Here is a 22,183-nt window from a genome sequence, read left to right as displayed (position 1 = left end):
GGATGTGAATCGATTTGTCAGATCCTTGACTATCAAACAACATTTTTTTTGAGTGTGTGGATAATGGTGAGGTACAGAGTTCATCTCACATTTATATAAACGAGTATATTGATTTATCTTTTCCTGATCAGTGCACTGAGTTTGAATAGTTTAGGGACTGTAACTGAAATAGAAAGACATATACATACAGGCCCAGTCACAACTGGAAGAAATGATACAAGAAGGGGTGGATTTGGTTTTTATTCCGGAGAAGGATCAAAATTATTTGTGTCCTCCTTTTCCGGTTACACCAATATTCCATGGGTTGCCAAAGGTGCACAAAGACGTCTTTCCACCACCTTTAAGGCCGATAATATCAGGGATTGTCTCACTTAATGAACATTTGTGTGAGTGGCTAGACACATTGTTGCAATCTTTGGTAACTAAACTACCCGGATATTTAAAAGAAAGTAAAGAAGTGCTCAAAACTTTTGACAAATTCACCTGGCAAAATAGCTATAGTTGGGTCACATGCGATGTGAGTGCTCTTTATAGCCCACAATTTCTTTTCATTTTATGGCTCCTTCTTCCTCCAGATCAGGGAAGCTCCAATGGGGGCCCCATTTTCGCCCTCATTGGTGAACCTTTTTATGGCATGGAGTTCATCTATTCAGAACAGAATGTTTTTAGGGGGATCATTGCCTGGTACGGGCGGTACATGGACGACATACTGATTGTGTTGTTGGGTGGTGTATCGTCCGTGCCAGGCTTTGTGTCCTACCTAAATATGAATTTACATTTCACTTACAATGTGGAAATCCTTTCTTGATATTTCTTTTGAGAGGTTGTGCAACCAGGAAGAAAGTTATTACTACTCTATTTAGGAAAAGCACCTCAGGAAATACTGTACTGAATGCCACCAGCAACCACCCTGACCACACTTTGAAAGCCATACCTGCTGGTGAGTTCACTAGGTTAAGGAGAGCATGCTCTGACACGAAGGGTGAAGACACACGTGGCGTTTTTAACAATGCGTTTTTGACAGGTTTGACCAATTATCTTAATTCAAACTGGTCAAAAACGCATGCGTTTTCAAAAAATGTTTTTTACGATCTGAAAACTAAAAACGGCCCAAAAACGCCTCGTGTGTCTTCACCCTAAGGGTGCGGTCACATGTCGCGTTTACTGCATGCGTTTAAAAACACATTGCTACAGCTGAAGGGAGATTTGCCTAATTAAACAGCTGTTAACGCTTGCATTGTTTCAGTATATACATTTTCCATGAAGATATTAATATTTGTTCATCTGTTTACCCAATATGTCATTTGTACCATCAGAGATTATTATCTCCACATCAATGGTTAAAGTAAAAGCTATAACTCATCTTCTGATGCAATATTTCATTGTTTTCTGTCAGAAATACAGATTTCCTTACCTTTTTGGATGATCAACAGATCATTGAAAATCGGCAGTTGAACTTGATTTTCATATGTTCACATAATTATATGTAGATAATGCAGGACTTGATTTTTTTTTTGCTTTTATATAAGAAGAAATGTATATCTTTACAATGTTATTACAGATTTAATGCTGTGTTGGTCGTTTTCCCTTGGTGAATCACAGCCTTAACAGGACACGCCCCCAATACAGGGATTGGCTGTTTGTTTCAAAATCTTACTGTGTCATACAGAGATTACACCATGATTAAGAGAACGTGGTGCTCGAAACGCGTAGACCAAGTCTCTGACATGTTTCCTGTTATTTCAAAATGAAGAAATAAATAATACATTGCTTTTCAAGAAGTGCTGCGGTCCCTTGTTACTTTGGCGTATCACACATGATATGATTAGATACAAAACTCAGACAGTATGTCACATAAAAGGATTAAAAACACATAATAGGGGGGCGTGGTTAAGCCACCGAGCTGCATGGCCGCATAGGAGAGTAGCTCCGTGCCCATAGCCATAAAAGCAACAGCTCCCAGCGACAAAAACCTGCCGAATAGCGGAGAAAAGACATCCCGACCTCGGGGAGACAACCATGCAGGCGGCAGGCAGGAAGCGATCGGCTAAAGAAGCCGATAAAACACCCAGACAGCACAGCTCCGCGGCGCCCGGGAAATCCAAAAATGGCGCCGGCGGTCACACACAGCAGCGCTCACCGCATCCGCTCCCTCAGCGCAGCCAACAGAGGAGCAGAGGAGCGGCACTGAAGATCCCACAGGCGGAACGCGAGCAGGAGAACGACAGTGACCCAGGTCAGACTGATATCTCCCCTCTCTCAGCACCCCCACGAGGGGACAATATAGTAGCTCAGAGGAGCCTCAAAATGGCGCTGCTCCACGCTAAACGCGGGAGCACACATACCAGCAGCATGTCAGATCACAGTAGCAGCAGCCCCTCACACATTCCTTCTGTACAATCATCTCCAAATTCAGCATATAACTCACCCACAATCAGCCCTGCAAAGCAGAAGCTGCAAGAGGAAGAGCTTACTGACATACAGGAGGAGGACCCTGACATGCCTGACATTACATCAGACTCTCATGATGCATTTGCCAGTTTTCAAGCATCAGATAAGACAGTTTCTGAATCCCTACTCAAAGACATGCTAATGGCACTACGCAACTCCATGCATAAAGATCTGACACAGCTTATTACCCCACTTCAGTCTACAGTCAATGACTTAGGAGACAGAGTCTCTCAAACTGAAGAGAGAATGACATCCTTCACCACAGCACATAACGCATTGGTAGATGCACATACAGAAACTGAGGAAAAAATCGCTAAAATGCAAGCAAAGCTGATAGATTACGAAGACCGTAGCAGACGCAACAACATTAAACTAAGAGGTATACCTGAAAGCGTACTTGGACAGGATCTCAAACATTATGTACAGAAACTAACGAATACCCTGTTACCAGACCTGGCCGATTATGAGTTATGTCTAGATAGAGTTCACCGGGTACCAAAACCACCTAACCTCCCCGATACAGTCCCTAGAGACACTCTGGCCAGGTTCACCTTCTTCCACGTAAAAGATGCCCTGCTATCACAGTCAAGGAAAATACATAACCTGCCACAACCGTACGAGAACATAAAATTATATACAGATTTATCTGCGGCTATGCTACATTCAAGGAGAGAATTCACTCCAATAACAACCCTCCTCAGAAACCATGGGATCCCCTACAGGTGGGGATTTCCCACGAAACTCCTAGTCAAGAGATTTAACTCCATCATACCAATCAACTCTACAGAAGCAGGTATGGAAATCCTGAAAACATGGAATATCACTGCAGACCATCATCCGAAACCTACAACAAGAAATTCTCCTCAACACCTGGAAACAGACTGGAACGTCCGCTGAAATTCTGGGACTAACACCTAACGCTATCAACGTGACAGCTAAGTATGGCTTGTTGGACACCTTGTTCTACACTCTTTGTGCACGTGTTGGGTTTATCCCCCATTTGTCGCGGATAATTATTTTCACCGCAATCTTTACTTATCTGACCAACTGAAATGTTTTACATGTTTTGCAATACTAAATGTATTCTTGTTAATATGTTCTTGTTACCTCTAACCCACTCACCCTACCCCCAATCCCTGGCGAGCTGGGACAAATTAGTTAAGAAGAGAACAGATAGCAACACATTACACACACACCAGTCAGAACTAAAGCGCTTCAACTCCAAGTAGATGGGAATCAAAATAATGTCCCTAAATGTTAAGCGACTAAACAGTCCATATAAAAGAGCATCAATTTGGCGCGAGGCCAAACGTAATAATGTAGATATCTGTTGCTTACAAGAGACACAGATCTCATCCTCAAACCCCCCTAAAATCAACCATAATCTATATCCAACCATTATCGCCTCATCATTCAAAAGTAAGAAAAGAGGAGTGCTGATTGCAATTAAATCCCACCTATCAGTCCAAATAGACCAACAGATAATTGATCCCAATAGTAGATTCATCATATTAATAGGGGTAATAAATAACATAAAATATACGATAGTGAACTTATACGCCCCAAATAAAAGACAGAACCGTTTTATGACAAAATTACTAAGCAAAATCAGACAAGTACAGCAAGGATCACTAATAATCTGCGGGGACTTTAACGCGACAGTACAACATGATATTGACTCCACCTCCTCACCAAAACAAAAACCATACGAATTACACTCATTTTTTGGGGAAAATGGGCTCTATGACATAGGGAGAATACAACACACAACCGAAAAAGATTACTCCTTCTTTTCACAAAGACACAATACATATTCTAGAATTGACATTTTTACTATTGACCGCTCGCTACTGGACAGAATTGAAAAAACTGCAATAGGAGACATTGAATGGTCAGACCATGCCCCTGTTTTTATGACAATTTTATATGCCTTGTCCAAACATAACGATTATATCTGGAAAGCAGATATGAGCATAGTTTTTAAAGAAAGTAATAAATGCACGTTAGAATCCGCACTAACAGAAAGCCTTAAAAACAACTTCACTCCAGAGACAAGTCTTTTCACGGCCTGGCTCGGCCATAAGGTGTTTATAAAAGGAGAATTAATGAAACTAGGAGCCAAAATAAAAAAACAAAGAGAAAAGGATATCTCAGTAGCAACTAAGATAGTACACGACCTAGAAGAGCAGAATAAAACCAAACAATCATACTCAACCAAGCTAGAACTTAATAGAGCAAGAGACCACCTGCGCAATCTCCTCCTATATAGGTACGAAAGAACCACGCGATACACAAAAACCAAATACTACTCCCAAGACCAAAAAATTGGCTCACTGCTAGCTAGAAAACTTAAAGACAAACAACAGAAAGTCAAAATTATGCACATCAAACATCCCTTCACAAACAAAGAACTCCGAGATCCCAGAGAAATATCTAACGCCTTCAGAGACTACTATCACAAGCTATATAATCTCAAACAAGACCCAACGACATATCAGCCATCAGAAGAAGAGATCACGGATTTTTTACGCAGGGTTAACTTACCACAGATTACACCAGACCAATTGTACCAGCTAAACCTACCCATCACACAGGAAGAGATCAAACAGACTATACTCAAACTCCCCCCACACAAAGCCCCAGGACCGGACGGACTGACAGGAGAGTATTATAAACAATTTCTACGTATATTAACCCCTTACCTACATAAGATATTTAATCAAGCAGCCAACACAGAATCATTCCCACAAGACATGCTGACCGCACTTATAATCACTATCCCAAAACCAGGCAAACCAACAGACTCCACACTCAATTACAGACCAATCTCACTACTTAATACAGACATTAAATTATACGCCAAGATTATAGCGAACAGACTTAAAATTATCCTTCCGACTTTAATCAAAAATGACCAAGTAGGACAATACTAGAAGACTAATAAACATTCTCCAACACTGCGAAATACATAATATACCAGCATCGTTCCTTACAATCGACGCAGAAAAAGCGTTCGATAGAGTGAACTGGAAATACGCTCTCAGTGCACTGACAAAATACGGACTAACAGGCCCAATTATGTCAGCAATCAAAGCCCTATATTCCCACCCAGCAGCATATGTATATACCAATAACACCCTATCCCAAAAACTCACACTATCAAATGGAACTAGACAGGGCTGCCCTTTATCACCCATTTTCTTTACCCTCTCGATTGAACCCCTAGCGGAATCAATTAGGAATAATCCCTGCATCTCAGGAGTCAAGATAGGAAATATAGAACATAAAATAGCTCTTTTCGCTGACGACATAGTCTTATCCCTGACCAAAACAGATACTTCACTGACACAACTTTTTAAAATAATAGAAGATTTTGGAAAGATTTCACACTATAAAATCAATGCAAACAAATCGCAAATATTACCAGTCAAAATCCCAGACGCAGAACAGAACACACTAAGACAAAAATTCCACCTAGATTGGCAAACACAAAACATAACATACTTAGGAATACAACTAACATACCCATCTAAAAAACTATACCACACAAACTTTGCCCATATAACCAACACTATGAATGCACTATATATAAAATATTCAAGACATCAGCTAACGTGGTTTGGCCGTATAGCATCGTTTAAGATGATAATACTCCCGAAATTCCTGTATTTGTTCAGAACGGTTCCAATTAAAATACCTAATAACTTCTTCAAAGCAAATAATAAGAATCTTCAGAAGTACATATGGCAACAGAAAAAACCAAGGGTTTCATTTTCCACTATGACAAAACATAAGAAAATAGGAGGACTTGGACTACCGGACCTCAAAGACTATCATAAAGCGGCAATACTAGACCAACTTAAACACTGGTGGTTAGACTCGACAGACAAAGCATGGTTAACAATTGAAAAACACTACAACAATAACTCACCTCTTATCAACCGTATGATCGCCAAAGTGTGGGGAATGGATCCACCAAAATCTAAATTGCAAGCAATTAGATTCTCAGACACGGTATGGGGCAACATAATCAGGAACGAAAACACTATCAACCATAACCTCATAAAGCGCATTCCACTGAGTTTCTTAGAATATCAGAACAAACAACTCAAATTAGATACGTGGAGAGAGAAAGGATTAGAAGAGATTAATGACATTCTCAACCCTAAGGGTCAAATAGATGCCAGATACTTAACATCGGCTAAAGGCCTCTCAAACAACGAAGCCCAACAAATAACAAAGATCAAAAACCTATACAATTTACTTAACCAGGTGACACCTAAATTCGATCCTAACCTACTAGAATTTCTAGATAAACAAAATCCAGGAAAAAAAGGAATCTCTTTCTTTTATAATAAAACAGGGAAAAGAACGGTGTTCACCAAGAGTCACAGTATGATAAAATGGGAAGAAGATCTTCAAGAGAAATTCCCAATACCAAAATGGGAAGCAGCACTAAAAACAACATTCCAGACATTACGATGCACATCGCACTTAGAAGCGATTATAAAGACCCACCTGAGATGGTACTTTACACCAACTAGACTGAATCTAATCTACCCAAATGTGACGTCAACATGCTGGCGAGAATGCGGGAATAGAGGTAGTTTGCTACACACTCTATGGAACTGCCCTAAAATACTAGCCCTCTGGAAAGCAACAAACACTATAATAAAAGAAATCACCAAAGAAGAAATTAAAATAGGTCCGGAACAGGCTCTCTTACTTATCAACCTGGAAACCCTCCCTCAAGAGCACAAGACAATCATAGTACATCTCCTGATGTCCACGAAATTAATAATTACAAGACACTGGAAAAAAAAGGACTCTCCACACATCAATGAAGTTATTGACCAGATGAACACTACCTGCGCCTATGAAGGAATATTAGCGCATCAAAACACCACCTTCAACAAATTTACAACTAAATGGAACCTCTGGACAAGCAGCAAATACTACAAACCGTAACCTGACTGTCTACAGAACACATAATATAGGCAATTAATAAACCACAGCTCGCCAATATTTCTTTCCTACCCAACCCCCCCCCCCCCCCCCCCCCAACACCCATTTTAACCACCCTGGTTCGGAGTCCGTTAACACTCCAAAATGTTAATAGGATTATAAGAAACTTGCAGATGACGTCAAAGACACGTATTTAATAACAATAACACTCAATTATGATGTTATCCTTAACAACCAGTGAATGTAAAGATATATATGAAAATGTCAGAAAAATGCTATATGTATATTGTACTTATGTACTTGTTTGGAAAAATGAATAAAAAACATTTTAAAAAAAACAAAAAAAAAAACATAATAGGATTACAATAATAATATTAGATACACAGCTCAGCAGTCAGTATCACATATAATATGATTAGATACACCGCTCAGCATACAGAATCACACATGATGGGATTAGATACACGGCTCAGCAGTCAGTATCACATATAATATGATTAGATACACCGCTCAGCATACAGAATCACACAGAATTGGATTTAATACACAGTTCCAATACTATGTAATACTGTCTGCTGAGCTGTGTATCTAATCCTATCCTGTGTGGTACGGTCTGCTGAGCTGTGTATCTAATCCTATCCTGTGTGGTACGGTCTGCTGAGCTGTGTATCTAATCCTGTCATATGTGATACCCTCTAGTACAGTATTCAGGGCTCTATGTGACCTCTGGGGGGGCGCTATAGTCAGCTCCTAATAATGAGATGATTCTGTATCTTCCTCTCCTCTATATTTATGGCAGAGGCTTATTATAGGATTTTTGTAATTGGTTCCTATATACATTGTATATTTATAGATTATTAGGGAGAATCTTCCGGAAATAACAGACACAGGAGAGGATTAGATACACGGCTCAGCAGTATCACACAGGATAGGATTAGATACACAGCTCCGCAGTATCACACAGGAGAGGATTAGATACACGGCTCAGCAGTATCACACAGGAGACGGATACAAAGTGTCTATTACCCAGAGAATCTTCATTGTATCTTATACTTACTGTAACATCTCCAACCTGCAGAGACCAGACAGAGCTTCCAGCAGGACACTGAGGTCAGGACCAGGCAGGCGGTTACCAGACAGGACACTGAGGTCAGGACCAGGCAGGCGGTTACCAGTCAGGACAAGTGTCTTCAGGTCCGGATTATTCCTTATTACAGAAGCCAACGGGACGCAGGACGTGTCGGGGAGATTATTATCAGCCAAACTGTAAGAATAAGAGGAGATGTGAGGGAGGTATCCGCAGACTGTATCACACAGGAGAGGATTAGATACACAGCTCAGCAGTATCACATTGATAGGATTAGATACACAGCTCAGCAGTATCACACAGGATGGGATTAGATACACAGCTCAACAGTATCACACAGGATGGGAATAGATACACAGCTCAGCAGTATCACATAGGATAGGATTAGATACACAGCTCAGCAGACTATTATACATGTTGGGATTTGATACACAGCTCAGCAGTCAGTATCACACATAGTATGATTGGATACACGTCTCAGCAGACAGTATCACACAGGATAGGATTAGATACGCAGCTCAGCAGACAGTATCACACAGGATAGGATTAGATACACAGCTCAGCAGTATCACACAGGATAGGATTAGATACACAACTCCAATCCTGTCTGATACTGGCTGCTGAGCTGTGTATCTAATCCTATCCTGTGTGATACTGTTTGCTGAGCTGTGTATCTAATCCTCTCCTGTGTGATCCTCTCCGGTGAGCTATGTATCTAATCATCTCCTGTGCGATACTGCTGAGCTGTGTATCTAATCCTCTCCTGTGTGATACGGTGTACATGATATATGTATGATCACAACTGGGGACCCTTTTAACTCCTATTCCAGGTCTTCGGTTGATGCTTTTTCCCTCTTCTGTTATTTGTAGATATTTTTGTGCTTATTTTAAGTCTCTTGATAATGAAAAAGGGAGAAAAATCTTCCCTCAAATGTGTTTATGTCCCGGCGGCTGATTTCTACTAGTAATGTGTATCGGGTAGGTACCTGGACCACCTACCTCCCTATTCAGGGACACTAAGGATTTTGGGGCCCCTATATGGGAAATGCTGGGGGCCCTCTGGCCCCGCGCTGCTTGTATATTTATGACATTATGGTCCTATATTATCACACAGTGCTGTCAGGGGGTTGTATATATGTCGCCCCCTAGAGGTGATGGGGAATAACTCTGCACCTTCCTGTCCTGTAAGACTTTGGGTGCTGGAGATGATATGTGGGTGCAGGGTGTCCCCATCATGTGCGGCTCCTGTATTACCGGATCACAGAGATAAGAGGAGGACAAGGCCGGGGCTCGTCATCCACAGCTCAGTGTCTCCTCTCCAGTCCTGGAATATTGTATGTGACCTCTGGGGGGGGCGCTATAGTCAGCTCCTAATAATGAGAGGATTCTGTATCTCCCTCTCCTCTATATTTATGGCAGAGGGTTATTATAGGATTTCTGGACTTGGTTCCTGTATACATTGTATATTTATAGATTATTAGGGAGAATCTTCCAGAAATAACAGACACAGGAGACGGATACAAAGGGGCACATTTACTTACCCGGTCCTGTCGCAATCCAGCTGCGCGTTCTCCGGCGAGGATTCGGTTCTTCTGGTGATTCACTAAGGTCGCGCACCGAGGTCCGCCGGAGACCACCATCCTATTCCTGGTGCATGTCCAGCGACACATTATTTTATTTTTTTAAATGCTGTTTTTCCAAATCCGTCGGGTTTTCAGATGGCTACGCCCCCCGATTCCCGCCGCATGCCACCCGGCGCCGATGCAACACAGTCCGATTGCGTGCGCCAAAATCCCGGGGCAATTTGGCATAAACCGTCAATTTTCGGGAAACACGATGAAAATGAGCGATTCGGGCCCTTCGTAAATGAGCCCCAATGTGCCAATTACCTAGAGAAACTTCATTATATCTTATACTTACTATAATTCCTCCATCCTGCAGAGACCGGACAGAGCTTCCAGCAGGACACTGAGGTCAGGACCAGCCAGGCTGTTACCAGACAGGACAAGTGTCTTCAGGTCCGGATTATTCCTTATTACAGAAGCCAACGGGACGCAGGACGTGTCCGGGAGATTATTACCAAACAAACTGTAAGAATAAGAGGAGATGTATCAGCAGACTGTATCACACAGGATAGAATTAGATACACAGCTCAGCAGACTGTATTACACAGGATAGGATTAGATACACAGCTCAGCAGACAGTATCACACAGGATAGGATTAGATACACAGCTCAGCAGACAGTATCACACAGGATAGGATTGGATACACAGCTCAGCAGACAGTATCACACGGGATACGATTAGATACACAGCTCAGCAGACAGTATCACACGGGATACGATTAGATACACAGCTGAGCAGTCAGTATCACACAGGATAGGATTAGATACACAGCTCAGCAGGTAGTATCACAGGATAGGATTAGATACACAGCTCAGCAGGTAGTATCACAGGATATGATTAAATACACAGCTCAGCAGTATCACACAGGAGAGGATTAGATACACAGCTCAGCAGTATCACACAGGAGAGGATTAGATACACAGCTCAGCAGTATCACCTAGGATACGAATATATACATAGCTCATCAGTCAGTATCACACAGGAGAGGATTAGATACACAGCTCAGCAGTATCACACAGGAAAGGGTTAGATACACAGCTCAGCAGTATCACACAGAAGAGGATTAGATAAATAGCTCCAATCCTGTGTTATACTGTCTGCTGAGCTGTGTATCTAATCCTATCTTGTGTGATACTGTCTGCTAAACTAAATATAATCCTGTCATATGTGATACCCTGTAATCTCCTATTCCGGGTCTTCGGTTGATGCTTCTTCTGTTATTTGTAGATATTTTTGTGCTTATTTTAAGTCTCTTGATAATTAAAAAGGGAGAAAAATCTTCCCTCAAATGTGTTTATGTCCCGGCGGCTGATTTCTACTAGTAATTGCCATGTCCTGACCTCTACAAGTGCCCCCGGGTCTATGCCCCTTTCTTACATGTAATGTGTATCTGGTAGGTACCTGGACCACCTACCTCCCTACTCAGGGACAGTAAGGATTTTGGGGCCCCTGACTGGCTGCTTGTATATTTATGGCATTATGGTCCTATATGATCACACAGGGCTGTCAGGGGGTTGTATATACGGCGCCCCCTAGAGGTGATGGGGAATAACTCTGCACCTTCCTGTCCTGTAAGACTTTGGGTGCTGGAGATGATATGTGGGTGCAGGGTGTCCCCATCATGTGCGGCTCCTGTATTACCGGATCACAGAAATAAGAGAAGGACAAGGCCGGGGCTCGTCATCCACAGCTCAGTGTCTCCTCTCCAGTCCTGGAATATTGTATGTGACCTCTGGGGGGCGCTATAGTCAGCTCCTAATAATGAGATGATTCTGTATCTTCCTCTCCTCTATATTTATGGCAGAGGGTTATTATAGGATTTCTGGACTTGGTTCCTGTATACATTGTATATTTATAGATTATTAGGGAGAATCTTCCGGAAATAACCGGAGAGGGTTAGATACACAGCTCAGCAGTATCACAAGAGAGGATTAGATACACGGCTCAGCAGTATCACAGGAGAGGATTAGATACACAGCACAGCAGTATCACACAGGAGAGGATTAGATACACAGCTCAGCAGTATCACACAAGAGAGGATTAGATCCACAACTCAGCAGTATCACAGGAGAGGATTAGATACACAGCTCAACAGGAAGTATCACACAGGATAGGATTAGATACACAGCTCAGCAGTCAGTATCACACAGGATAGGATTAGATACACAGCACAGCAGTATCACACAGGAGAGGATTAGATACACAGCTCAGCAGTATCACACAAGAGAGGATTAGATCCACAACTCAGCAGTATCACAGGAGAGGATTAGATACACAGCTCAACAGGAAGTATCACACAGGATAGGAATAGATACACAGCTCAGCAGGCAGTATCACACAGGAGAGGATTAGATACACAGCTCAGCAGTCAGTATCACACAGGATAGGAATAGATACACAGCGCAGAAGGCAGTATCACACAGGATAGGATTAGATACACAGCTCAGCAGTATCACACACAATTGTATTGGATACACAGCTCAGCAGACAATATCACACAGGAGAGGGTTAGATACACAGCTCAGCAGTATCACTCATGAGAGGATTAGATACACAGCTCAGCAGACAGTATCACACAGGAGGGGATTAGATACACAGCTCAGTAGTATCAGACAGGATAGGATTAGATACACAGCTCAGCAGTATCACTCATGAGAGGATTAGATACACAGTTTAGCAGACAGTATCACACAGGAGAGGGTTAGATACACAGCCCAGCAGTATCACACAGGATAGGATTAGATACACAGCTCAGCAGTATCACACACAATTGTATTAGATACACAGCTCAGCAGACAGTATCACACAGGAGAGGATTAGATACACAGTTTAGCAGTATCAGACAGGAGAGGATTAGATACACAGCTCAGCAGTATCACACAGGATAGGATTAGATACACAGCTCACCAGTCAGTATCACACAGGAGAGGATTAGATACACAGCTCAGCAGTATCACACAGGAGAGGATTAGATACACAGCTCAGCAGTATCACACAGGAGAGGGATACAAAGTGTCTATTACCCAGAGAATCTTCATTATATCTTATACTTACTGTAATTCCTCCAACCTGCGGAGACCGGACAGAGCTTCCAGCAGGACACTGAGATCAGGACCAGGCAGGTGGTTACCAGACAGGTCCAGTATCTTCAGGTCCGGATTATTCCTTATTACAGAAGCCAACGGGACGCAGGACGTGTCTGGGAGATTATTACGGGACAAACTGTAACAATAAGAGGAGATGTGAGGGACGTATCAGCAGGCTGTATCACACAGGATAGGATTAGATACACAGCTCAGCAGTATCAGACAGGATAGGATTAGATACACAGCTCAGCAGTATCACACAGGAGACTATTAGATACACAGCTCAGCAGTCAGTATCACACAGGATAGGATTAGATACACAGCTCAGCAGTCAGTATCACACAGGATAGGATTAGATACACAGCTCAGCAGACAGTATCACACAGGATAGGATTAGATACACAGCTCAGCAGGAAATATCACACAGGAGAGGATTAGATACACAGCTCAGCAGTCAGTATCTCACACAATGGGATTAAATACATGGCTCAGCAGTCTGTATCCAATCCTCACATGTGTGATACGGTCTGCTGAGTTGTGTGTCTTATCCTATCCTGTGTGATACTGACTGCTGAGCCATGTATCTAATCCCATTGTGTGAGATACTGACTGCAGAGCTGTGTATCTAGCCCTCTCCTGTGTGATACTGTCTGCTGAGCTGTGTATCTAATCCTCTCCTGTGTGATACTGTCTGCTGAGCTGTGTATCTAATACTATCATGTGTGATACCGTCTGCTGAGCTGTGTATCCAATCATATCCTGTGTGATACTGTCTGCAGAGCTGTGTATCTAATCCTCTCCTGTGTGATACTGTTGAGCTGTGTATCTAATCCTCTCCTGTGTGATACTGCTGAGCTGTGTATCTAATCCTGTGTGATACTGTATGCTGAGCTGTGTATCCAATCATATCCTGTATGATACTGACTACTGAGCTGTGTATCTAATCCTATCCTGTGTGATATTGTCTGCTGAGCTGTGTATCTGATCCCATCATGTATACTGCCTGCTGAGCTGTGTATCTAATCCTATCCTGTGTGATACTGTCTGCTGAGCTGTGTATCTAATCCTCTCCTGTGTGATACTGCCTGCTGAGCTGTGTATCTAATCCTATCCTGTGTGATACTGTCTGCTGAGCTGTGTATCTAATCCTCTCCTGTGTGATACTGTCTGCTGAGCTGTGTATCTAATCCCATCATGTATGATACTGCCTGCTGAGCTGTGTATCTAATCCTATCCTGTGTGATACTGTCTGCTGAGCTGTGTATCTAATCCTCTCCTGTGTGATACTGTCTGCTGAGCTGTGTATCTAATCCTCTCCTGTGTGATACTGTCTGCTGAGCTGTGTATCTAATACTATCATGTGTGATACCGTCTGCTGAGCTGTGTATCCAATCATATCCTGTGTGATACCGACTACTGAGCTGTGTATCTAATCCTATCCTGTGTGATACTGTCTGCTGAGCTGTGTATCTAATCCCATCATGTGTGATACTGCCTGCTGAGCTGTGTATCTAATCCTCTCCTGTGTGATACTGTCTGCTGAGCTGTGTATCTAATCCTCTCCTGTGTGATACTGTCTGCTGAGCTGTGTATCTAATCCTCTCCCGTGTGATACTGTCTGCTGAGCTGTGTATCTAATCCTCTCCTGTGTGATACTGTCTGCTGAGCTGTGTATCTAATACTATCATGTGTGATACCGTCTGCTGAGCTGTGTATCCAATCATATCCTGTGTGATACTGACTACTGAGCTGTGTATCTAATCCTATCCTGTGTGATACTGTCTGCTGAGCTGTGTATCTAATCCTAACCGCTGTTTGTGGTTGTAGCTTTATATTTATGTTATTATAGTCCTATATGATCACACAGTGCTGTCAAGGGGTTGTATATATGGCGCCCCCTAGAGGTGATGGGGAATAACTCTGCACCTTATTGTCCTGTAAGACTTTGGGTGCTGGAGATGATATGTGGGTGCAGGGTGTCCCCATCATGTGCGGCTCCTGTATTACCGGATCACAGCGATAAGAGAAGGACAAGGCCGGGGCTCGTCATCCACAGCTCAGTGTCTCCTCTCCAGTCCTGGAATATTGGATGTGACCTCTGGGGGGCGCTATAGTCAGCTCCTAATAATGAGAGGATTCTGTATCTTCCTCTCCTCTATATTTATGTCAGACACAGGAGAGGATTAGATACACAGCTCAGCAGTATCACACAGGAGAGGATTAGATACACAGCTCAGCAGACTGTATCACACAGGAGAGCATTAGATACACAGCTCAGCAGACAGTATCACACAGGAGAGGATTAGATACACAGCTCAGCAGTATCACACAGGAGAGCATTAGATACACAGCTCAGCAGTATCACACAGGAGAGGATTAGATACACAGCTCAGCAGTATCACACAGGAGAGCATTAGATACACAGCTCAGCAGTATCACACAGGATAGGATTAGATACACAGCTCAGCAGTATCACAGGAGAGGATTAGATACACAGCTCAGCAGTATCACACAGGAGAGGATTAGATACACAGCTCAGCAGACAGTATCACACAGGATAGGATTAGATACACAGCTCAGCAGTATCACACAGGATAGGATTAGATACACAGCTCAGCAGTATCACAGGAAAGCATTAGATACACAGCTCAGCAGTATCACACAGGAGCCGGATACAAAGTGTCTATTACCCAGAGAATCTTCATTATATCTTATACTTACTGTAACATCTCCAACCTGCAGAGACCGGACAGAGCTTCCAGCAGGACACTGAGGTCAGGACCAGCCAGGCTGTTACCAGACAGGTCCAGTATCTTCAGGTCCGGATTATTCCTTATTACAGAAGCCAACGGAACGCAGGACGAGTCTGAGAGATCACTATAACCCAACCTGTAAGAATAAAACAGAATAGGATTAGATACACAGCTCAGCAGTATCACACAGGATAGGATTAGATACATAGCTCAGCAGTATCACACAGGATAGAATTAGATACACAGCTCAGCAGACGGTATCAAACAAGATAGGATTAGATACACGGCTCAGCAGTATCGCACAGGATAGGTTTAGATACACAGCTCTGCAGACAGTATCACACAAGAGAGGATGAGATACACAGCTCAGCAGCCAGTATCACACAGGATGGGATTAGATACAACTCTCCGCTAACAGTATCACATAGAATAGGATTAGATACACGGCATAGCAGTCAGTATCACACAGGATAGGATTAGATACACAGCTCAGCAGCCATTATCACACAGGATGGGATTAGATACAACTCTCCGCTAACAGTATCACATGGAATAGGATTAGATTCACGGCATAGCAGTCAGTATCACACAGGATAGGATTAGATACACAGCTCAGCAGCCATTATCACACAGGATGGGATTAGATACAACTCTCCGCTAACAGTATCACATGGAATAGGATTAGATTCACGGCATAGCAGTCAGTATCACACAGGATAGGATTAGATACACAGCTCAGAAGACAGTATCGCACATGACAGGATTAGATACACAGATCATGAGAAAGTATCACACACAATAGGATTAGATACACAGTTCAGCAGACAGTATCACACAAGATAGGATTAGATACACAGATCAAAGACAGCATAAAACATGGTAGGATTTGATACACAGCTCAGCAGACAATGGGGCACATTTACTTACCCGTCCCTGTGCGATTCCCGAGGTGTGTTGTCCATCGATCCTGCACAGCTGCCGCAAATCACTAAGATCGTGCGCCCGATATCCTGCATGTGTCGCTTCCCCGCTCAGGTCCGCCTACTTCTTCCCGGTGCATTGGATGCGACACAATTTAAATGTTAAATCCTGCGTGTTGTCCGAATCTGTTGGATTGTCTAACGGCCCGCCCCTGATTTGTGTCGCGTGAAAGCCGGCGCCAATGCGCCAAAATCCGATCGCGTGTGATGCATTCCACGCCGCAATCCCCGAAAACGTCGGAAAACCTAACAGAAATGCGGCCACGAGCCCTTAGTAAATAAGCCCCAGTGTGTCACATGATTAGTTTATATACACAGATACAGTGTCCCCTTATTACCACCGGGGGCACTATCACTACCTTTACTACTATTACTATTGGCTACTGTGTAATAATAATCCGGATGATTTATACCTCAGATCCCGGAGGTTGTGTAATCCTGGTGCAAGTCTTTCTAATCCCTCAGGGGTTATAGAGCATCCAAGTAGATGGAGATCTTCTATATGTGAGCAGCACTCCATGATGAATGATAACACGGTGCAGTCTAGAGCCGACAAGGGAACATCAGAAAGGTCCAATGTTCTGTGCGACTGTAATGATTCCTGCACCAGAACCTTATTCCGGGTCTCAAACAGATAGAAGAACATTCTGAGAAGTCGCTTTTTATATTTACTTTCCTCCGGCCTCTCTTCTTCTTCTCCTTCCTCCAGCCTCTCTTCTTCTTCTCCTCCTGTAATGAAGTTCCTCAGCCAAGTGATGACGTCTCTGGAGGCCTGAGCTGCTGGTGTGTCCAGGTATCCGGTTAGTAGTGACCTGGTGGTGGCATCTGATAGACCACACAGGAAGCGGAGGAACATCTCACCTCGTCCATCAGGATAGGATTTGGCTTTCTCTAGTGATTCCTGTAACTTCTCAGGAGAATAATCAGCATAATGCACAAAGGCAGAGAAGAATTCCTGGACAGTGAGATGTAAGAAGGAATAGGACACAGGTTCCTCCGATTCCATCAGGAAACTTGATAAGAGCTTTGACTTATTGTCCACATGGAAAGATTCCAGATCCCGATCATCAAATATAATCGTGTGATTCATGACCCCATGTTCTGCCATCCATCCGATAGACTGCAGGAGCTTCTGGGCGCCACTTTTCTCCAGGCTGTGATTGGACAGGATGTTGGCGACATATATGGCAAAGAGCTGGGTCACGGTTCTGGGTAATAATGAGACCTGCTGGTCACTACTTGTTGTCTGGAAGTTCCTGGATAATACTGTACAGATGATCCAGCAGTAGGACGGGAGGTAACAGAACGTGTACAATGTGTCATTCTGCCTCACATAGGTAAAAGCCTTTTCTGCCAGTTCAGGGTCACGGAAGAAATTCTCAAAGTAAATCTTTCTTTCTTCTGTGAAGAATCCACTGATTTCTACCATTCGCTGGAAAACCCTACAATCCATTGATGCCAGTCTGGTCGGGCGACTGGTCATCAGAACAGAACAACCAGTAAGAAGAGACTTTCTCACCAAACTGACCACAATGTGACCACAACGTTCCGGCTGTTTAGGGTCGGAGCACAAGTGACGGGATGTGAAATCCATTGTCTGATTGCTTTCATCTAATCCATCAAATATAAAGAGAAGTTTCTCTGGATCTTGTAGGATGTTCCCGAGCTGCTGCCACAGATATGGGTAATGATGAAGGATCAGGGTCTCCAGACTGACCTTATCCCATTGGTTCAGTTCCCGGAATTTGAAGAAGAAGACAAAAGAGAATCTTTGATAGAGATCGCCCTTCACCCAGTCATAGACAATCTTCTGCATCAGCGTGGTCTTCCCTACCCCGGGCACTCCAACCACCAGCACCATATGTGGTACCAGTCTGGACCGGTGGCACCAGCGGAACATCTTGTTGGGGGCAATACGTTGTAATTCATGATGTTTTTCCTTTACATATTCCTCATGTCTTGCCCCGGTCGCTATGAGCTCATTCTCAGAGCGTTCCCTAAAGTGATGAGTGGAGACAATGATGAGGGTCACATAACGTGTGCAGAAGGGAAAACTCTCCTCCTCCTGGTTACATCTCGGAGGTTTATTCTCTATCAGATTCTCCGTTTTCTCATATAAATGTTTCTTGTGCTGGTTCTGGATTTCTATGGAAACAACAGAAAATAAAGGAGATGATAAGTGGCTGCAGGGTTGGAGCCTAGGGTCCACCAGTAAATATATTTGGGAGGCCCAGCTACTGCTTCATTGAAACAGGCAAACCACCCCATGTATATTTTCATTGTGTTTCTAAACGTTATGCAAATGCAAGGTGTGAATGCAGCCTGTGGCTGTGTTCACACATTGGGGCACATTTACTTACCAGGTCACTCGAGTTCACTGAAAGTGCATTGTGCGTCTATTATGCTGCATGCAGCGATTCACTAAGATCATGTGCCTGATATTATCAATGTGTCGCTTCCCCGCTCAGGTCCGACAGAGTTCACCATCTTTTTTGTGGTGCGACTTTAACATAGAGCATGCAACAAAATTTAAAAGTCAAATACGGTGCTCAGTCCAAATCAGTCAGACCGTCTGATGGCACGCACCCTAAGGGTGAAGACACGTGGCGTTTTTGGGCCGTTTTTAGTTAGTGCTTTTTCAGATTGTAAAAAATGCATGCGTTTTTTTGGTCCGGTTTTTATTCCGCAAATTCGGAAAAACGGACAAAAACACACATGTTTTTAAAAAACGGATGCGTTTTTTACAATCTGAAAATGCACAAAAAACGGCCCAAAAACGCCACGTGTGTCTTCACCCTAATTTGTGTCACGTGGAAGCCAGTGCAGCTGCTCCACAAAAGGATCACCTGCGCCACAATCCCAGCGCAGACACTTCACCGGACTAAAGTGCGGTGCAAAGCCCTTAGTAAATGAGCCCCATTGCGTTTTTGTTGGGAAAGACGATCCTGTTTCTCTTCCATTTAAATGCATGTCGTTTTGCCATTTTGTAGCGATGCATTTAGAGGTTGTGTGTCTTTTAAAAAAACAAAATTAATGCAAAAACACAACATTGATATGTTGCCTTTTTGCTTTTGTTTTATGTTTTTGAAAGACACACAAACCTCTAATTGCATTGGAACCCAACAGAATGCAACAAAAAAAACATAATGGGGCACATTTTCTTACTAGGTCACTCGAGTTCACTGAAAGTGCATTGTCCGGCTATAATGCTGTATGCAGCTAATCACCAAGATCGTGCGGCTGATATCATGAATGTGTCGCTTCCCGCTCAGGTCAGACGGAGTCCAGCAACGTTTTTGTCGTTCATCTTTAACCTACGGAGTGCGACACAATTTAAAAGTTAAATACGGCACTTGGTCCGAATCAGTCGGATCGTCTGACAGCCCGCCCACTAAGTTGTGTCTCATGGAGACTAGTGCAGCTGCATCACACAAGGGTCGCATGCACCGCGATCCCCAGGGCAGACACTTCTTAAATACCTGTGCAAAATGTTTTAGCCACGAAGTATGTGCATTGTCCAACCAAAGTGTACAGCGCGACCCGTAGTAAATGAGCCCCAAAATGTGAAGGCAGCCTCAGGCTTCCTGGATAATACACTTGTGCAGTTCTTGGGATGAAAACAATGGTCCCATGGATCGTTGTTTGGACATTGTTTGACATTGGGATGTAAGTACATAATAATAGCCTGAACTGCGAACATGGTTAGGACCTGCTCTGTCATTTGCATTTCAGGCAGTCGCCTCATACACAGGGCTATGAAATTCACAGCCATGTGCATGAGCCCATAGAAGTGAAAGGGGACGTGTACAACAGTCCTGCAGAATACTGGCCCATTCACACTTAGTTTTTTTGATGCGTTTTAACTGCATTGGAAACCACAAAAGGGAGGGGCATAGCCAGAACACAAATGTGTTTCTACTGAAACGCTTGTGTTCTGGAATGAGCCCCTCCCTGTTGCCTTCTCACGTGGAATTAAAACACAAGAACAAGAGACGTGTGAAGGGGCCTGAAGCTTGTTATCTGCCAGACTGTTTTACTTCCAGGAATCATTATTTAACCTTTATTTTTATCTAGGCCTAAACGCCTTTCATGTTGTACAGTGACTCCAAATTAAATATTTCATGACTGCCCCGGGGCTTGAACATAAAATCAAGACACACGTCAGTCTCTTAGTGTATGTAAAGATCTTCTCCTGTTTAATCACAGCTGCATGTATAAAAAGACAGAAGAGTCAGCATTGGTGGCGTGACGAGGAGATAAGGGGCTTGGATGCTATAGGCTTAGTATAAATGTACTACAGCCGCCCTCTAATACATTCTACAAAAAGTTAATTAATTGTGCTCAGTTCTCAGGGACCTTTTCCCAGATATTGTTTATACTAATTTCCTCTGCCAGCAGGAGATAAGTGGCTCCAGAATCCTAATATCATGCAGCATCGAGGACAGACTGGCTTCTCATTACATGTCACAGGGTATTAGCCAAACAGGTTACATAAAATGAGGTTTGAATCATGACATTAACTTGACAATGGTCAGGGAACATGGCCGCTGTATCTAAGACAGCGGACAGTCCCTTATTCTGGGATTTCTTAAGTCAGGATGGCGTCCGAAACCAGTGCGATCTCCTTAACAAGACTGAACATGCAACAGGTTGCAGGTATATAAAGAAGGTTCACAGGCTGGGGGGGGGGGGGGAGGGGGAGTTTGACATGTGGTCGTGAAGGGCTGTAGAGGCGCGCACCTAAATTCTTTTGAAAAGCCTGCAAACTTTTGTTTGCTGGTTTTTACGCAAAACTACACCAGGTTGGACTTGGCAACGTTTTACCCGGCGACTGCTTTGCCCAACGGATACATCAAGAGGCCTCAGGGTGGTGTCACATGTTAGCGTTTGGATTCTGATTTGTAACGGATTTAAAATGCACTGGGTGGTCCAAGAACAATTACATATCTGTTTGTATACAAACACATGCAAATGGCCATCACTATGGCTATTGGCTACTGGGGGCCATCCCTGTGGCTATTGGCTACTGGGGGCCATCCCTGTGGCTATTGGCTACTGGGGGCCATCCCTGTGGCTATTGGCTACTGGGGGCCATCACTAACTATAAAGGTCAAACACTGTGACTACTGGCTACTGGGGTCATTTTTGTGGGGATCGCTATGACTATTGGCTACTGGGGGTTTTATTGTGGCTACAGTGGGTATCACTGTGAATAATAGCTACTGGGGGCCATCA

General features: G+C 43.3%; 2 protein-coding genes and 1 long non-coding RNA gene across 5 annotated transcripts in view; 2 read left to right on the top strand and 1 right to left on the bottom strand.

Moving 5' to 3' along the window:
• The window catches only part of LOC140069241 (uncharacterized), a 381,540-nt gene that overhangs the window by 213,431 nt on the left and 145,926 nt on the right, over positions 1–22,183 (top strand). The gene's annotated exons all lie outside the window — the stretch shown is intronic.
• Positions 1–22,183, top strand: part of LOC140069260 (uncharacterized) — a 179,979-nt gene that overhangs the window by 110,747 nt on the left and 47,049 nt on the right. The window contains exon 3 of one of the 2 annotated variants that reach the window (XR_011848765.1): positions 8,495–8,572. The exons of the other annotated variant lie outside the window; for it this stretch is intronic. This is a non-coding gene — a long non-coding RNA (uncharacterized lncRNA). Of the gene's footprint in view, positions 1–8,494; positions 8,573–22,183 lie in introns of those variants that run through there. 2 annotated transcript variants of the gene reach the window in all.
• Positions 1–22,183, bottom strand: part of LOC140069204 (NACHT, LRR and PYD domains-containing protein 6-like) — a 96,529-nt gene that overhangs the window by 57,482 nt on the left and 16,864 nt on the right. For both annotated transcript variants that reach the window (XM_072114634.1, XM_072114635.1), the window contains exons 5-9: positions 17,362–19,093; positions 15,937–16,104; positions 13,184–13,351; positions 10,424–10,591; positions 8,474–8,680 (exon numbers count right to left, since the gene is read on the bottom strand). In XM_072114634.1, the coding sequence (XP_071970735.1) occupies positions 8,474–8,680; positions 10,424–10,591; positions 13,184–13,351; positions 15,937–16,104; positions 17,362–19,093 (2,443 nt within the window). The remainder of the gene's footprint in view (positions 1–8,473; positions 8,681–10,423; positions 10,592–13,183; positions 13,352–15,936; positions 16,105–17,361; positions 19,094–22,183) is intronic.

Source organism: Engystomops pustulosus, chromosome 7, assembly GCF_040894005.1.
Source record: "Engystomops pustulosus chromosome 7, aEngPut4.maternal, whole genome shotgun sequence".
Classification (NCBI taxonomy): domain Eukaryota; kingdom Metazoa; phylum Chordata; class Amphibia; order Anura; family Leptodactylidae; genus Engystomops; species Engystomops pustulosus.
This window is presented reverse-complemented; position numbering and strand designations above follow the sequence as displayed.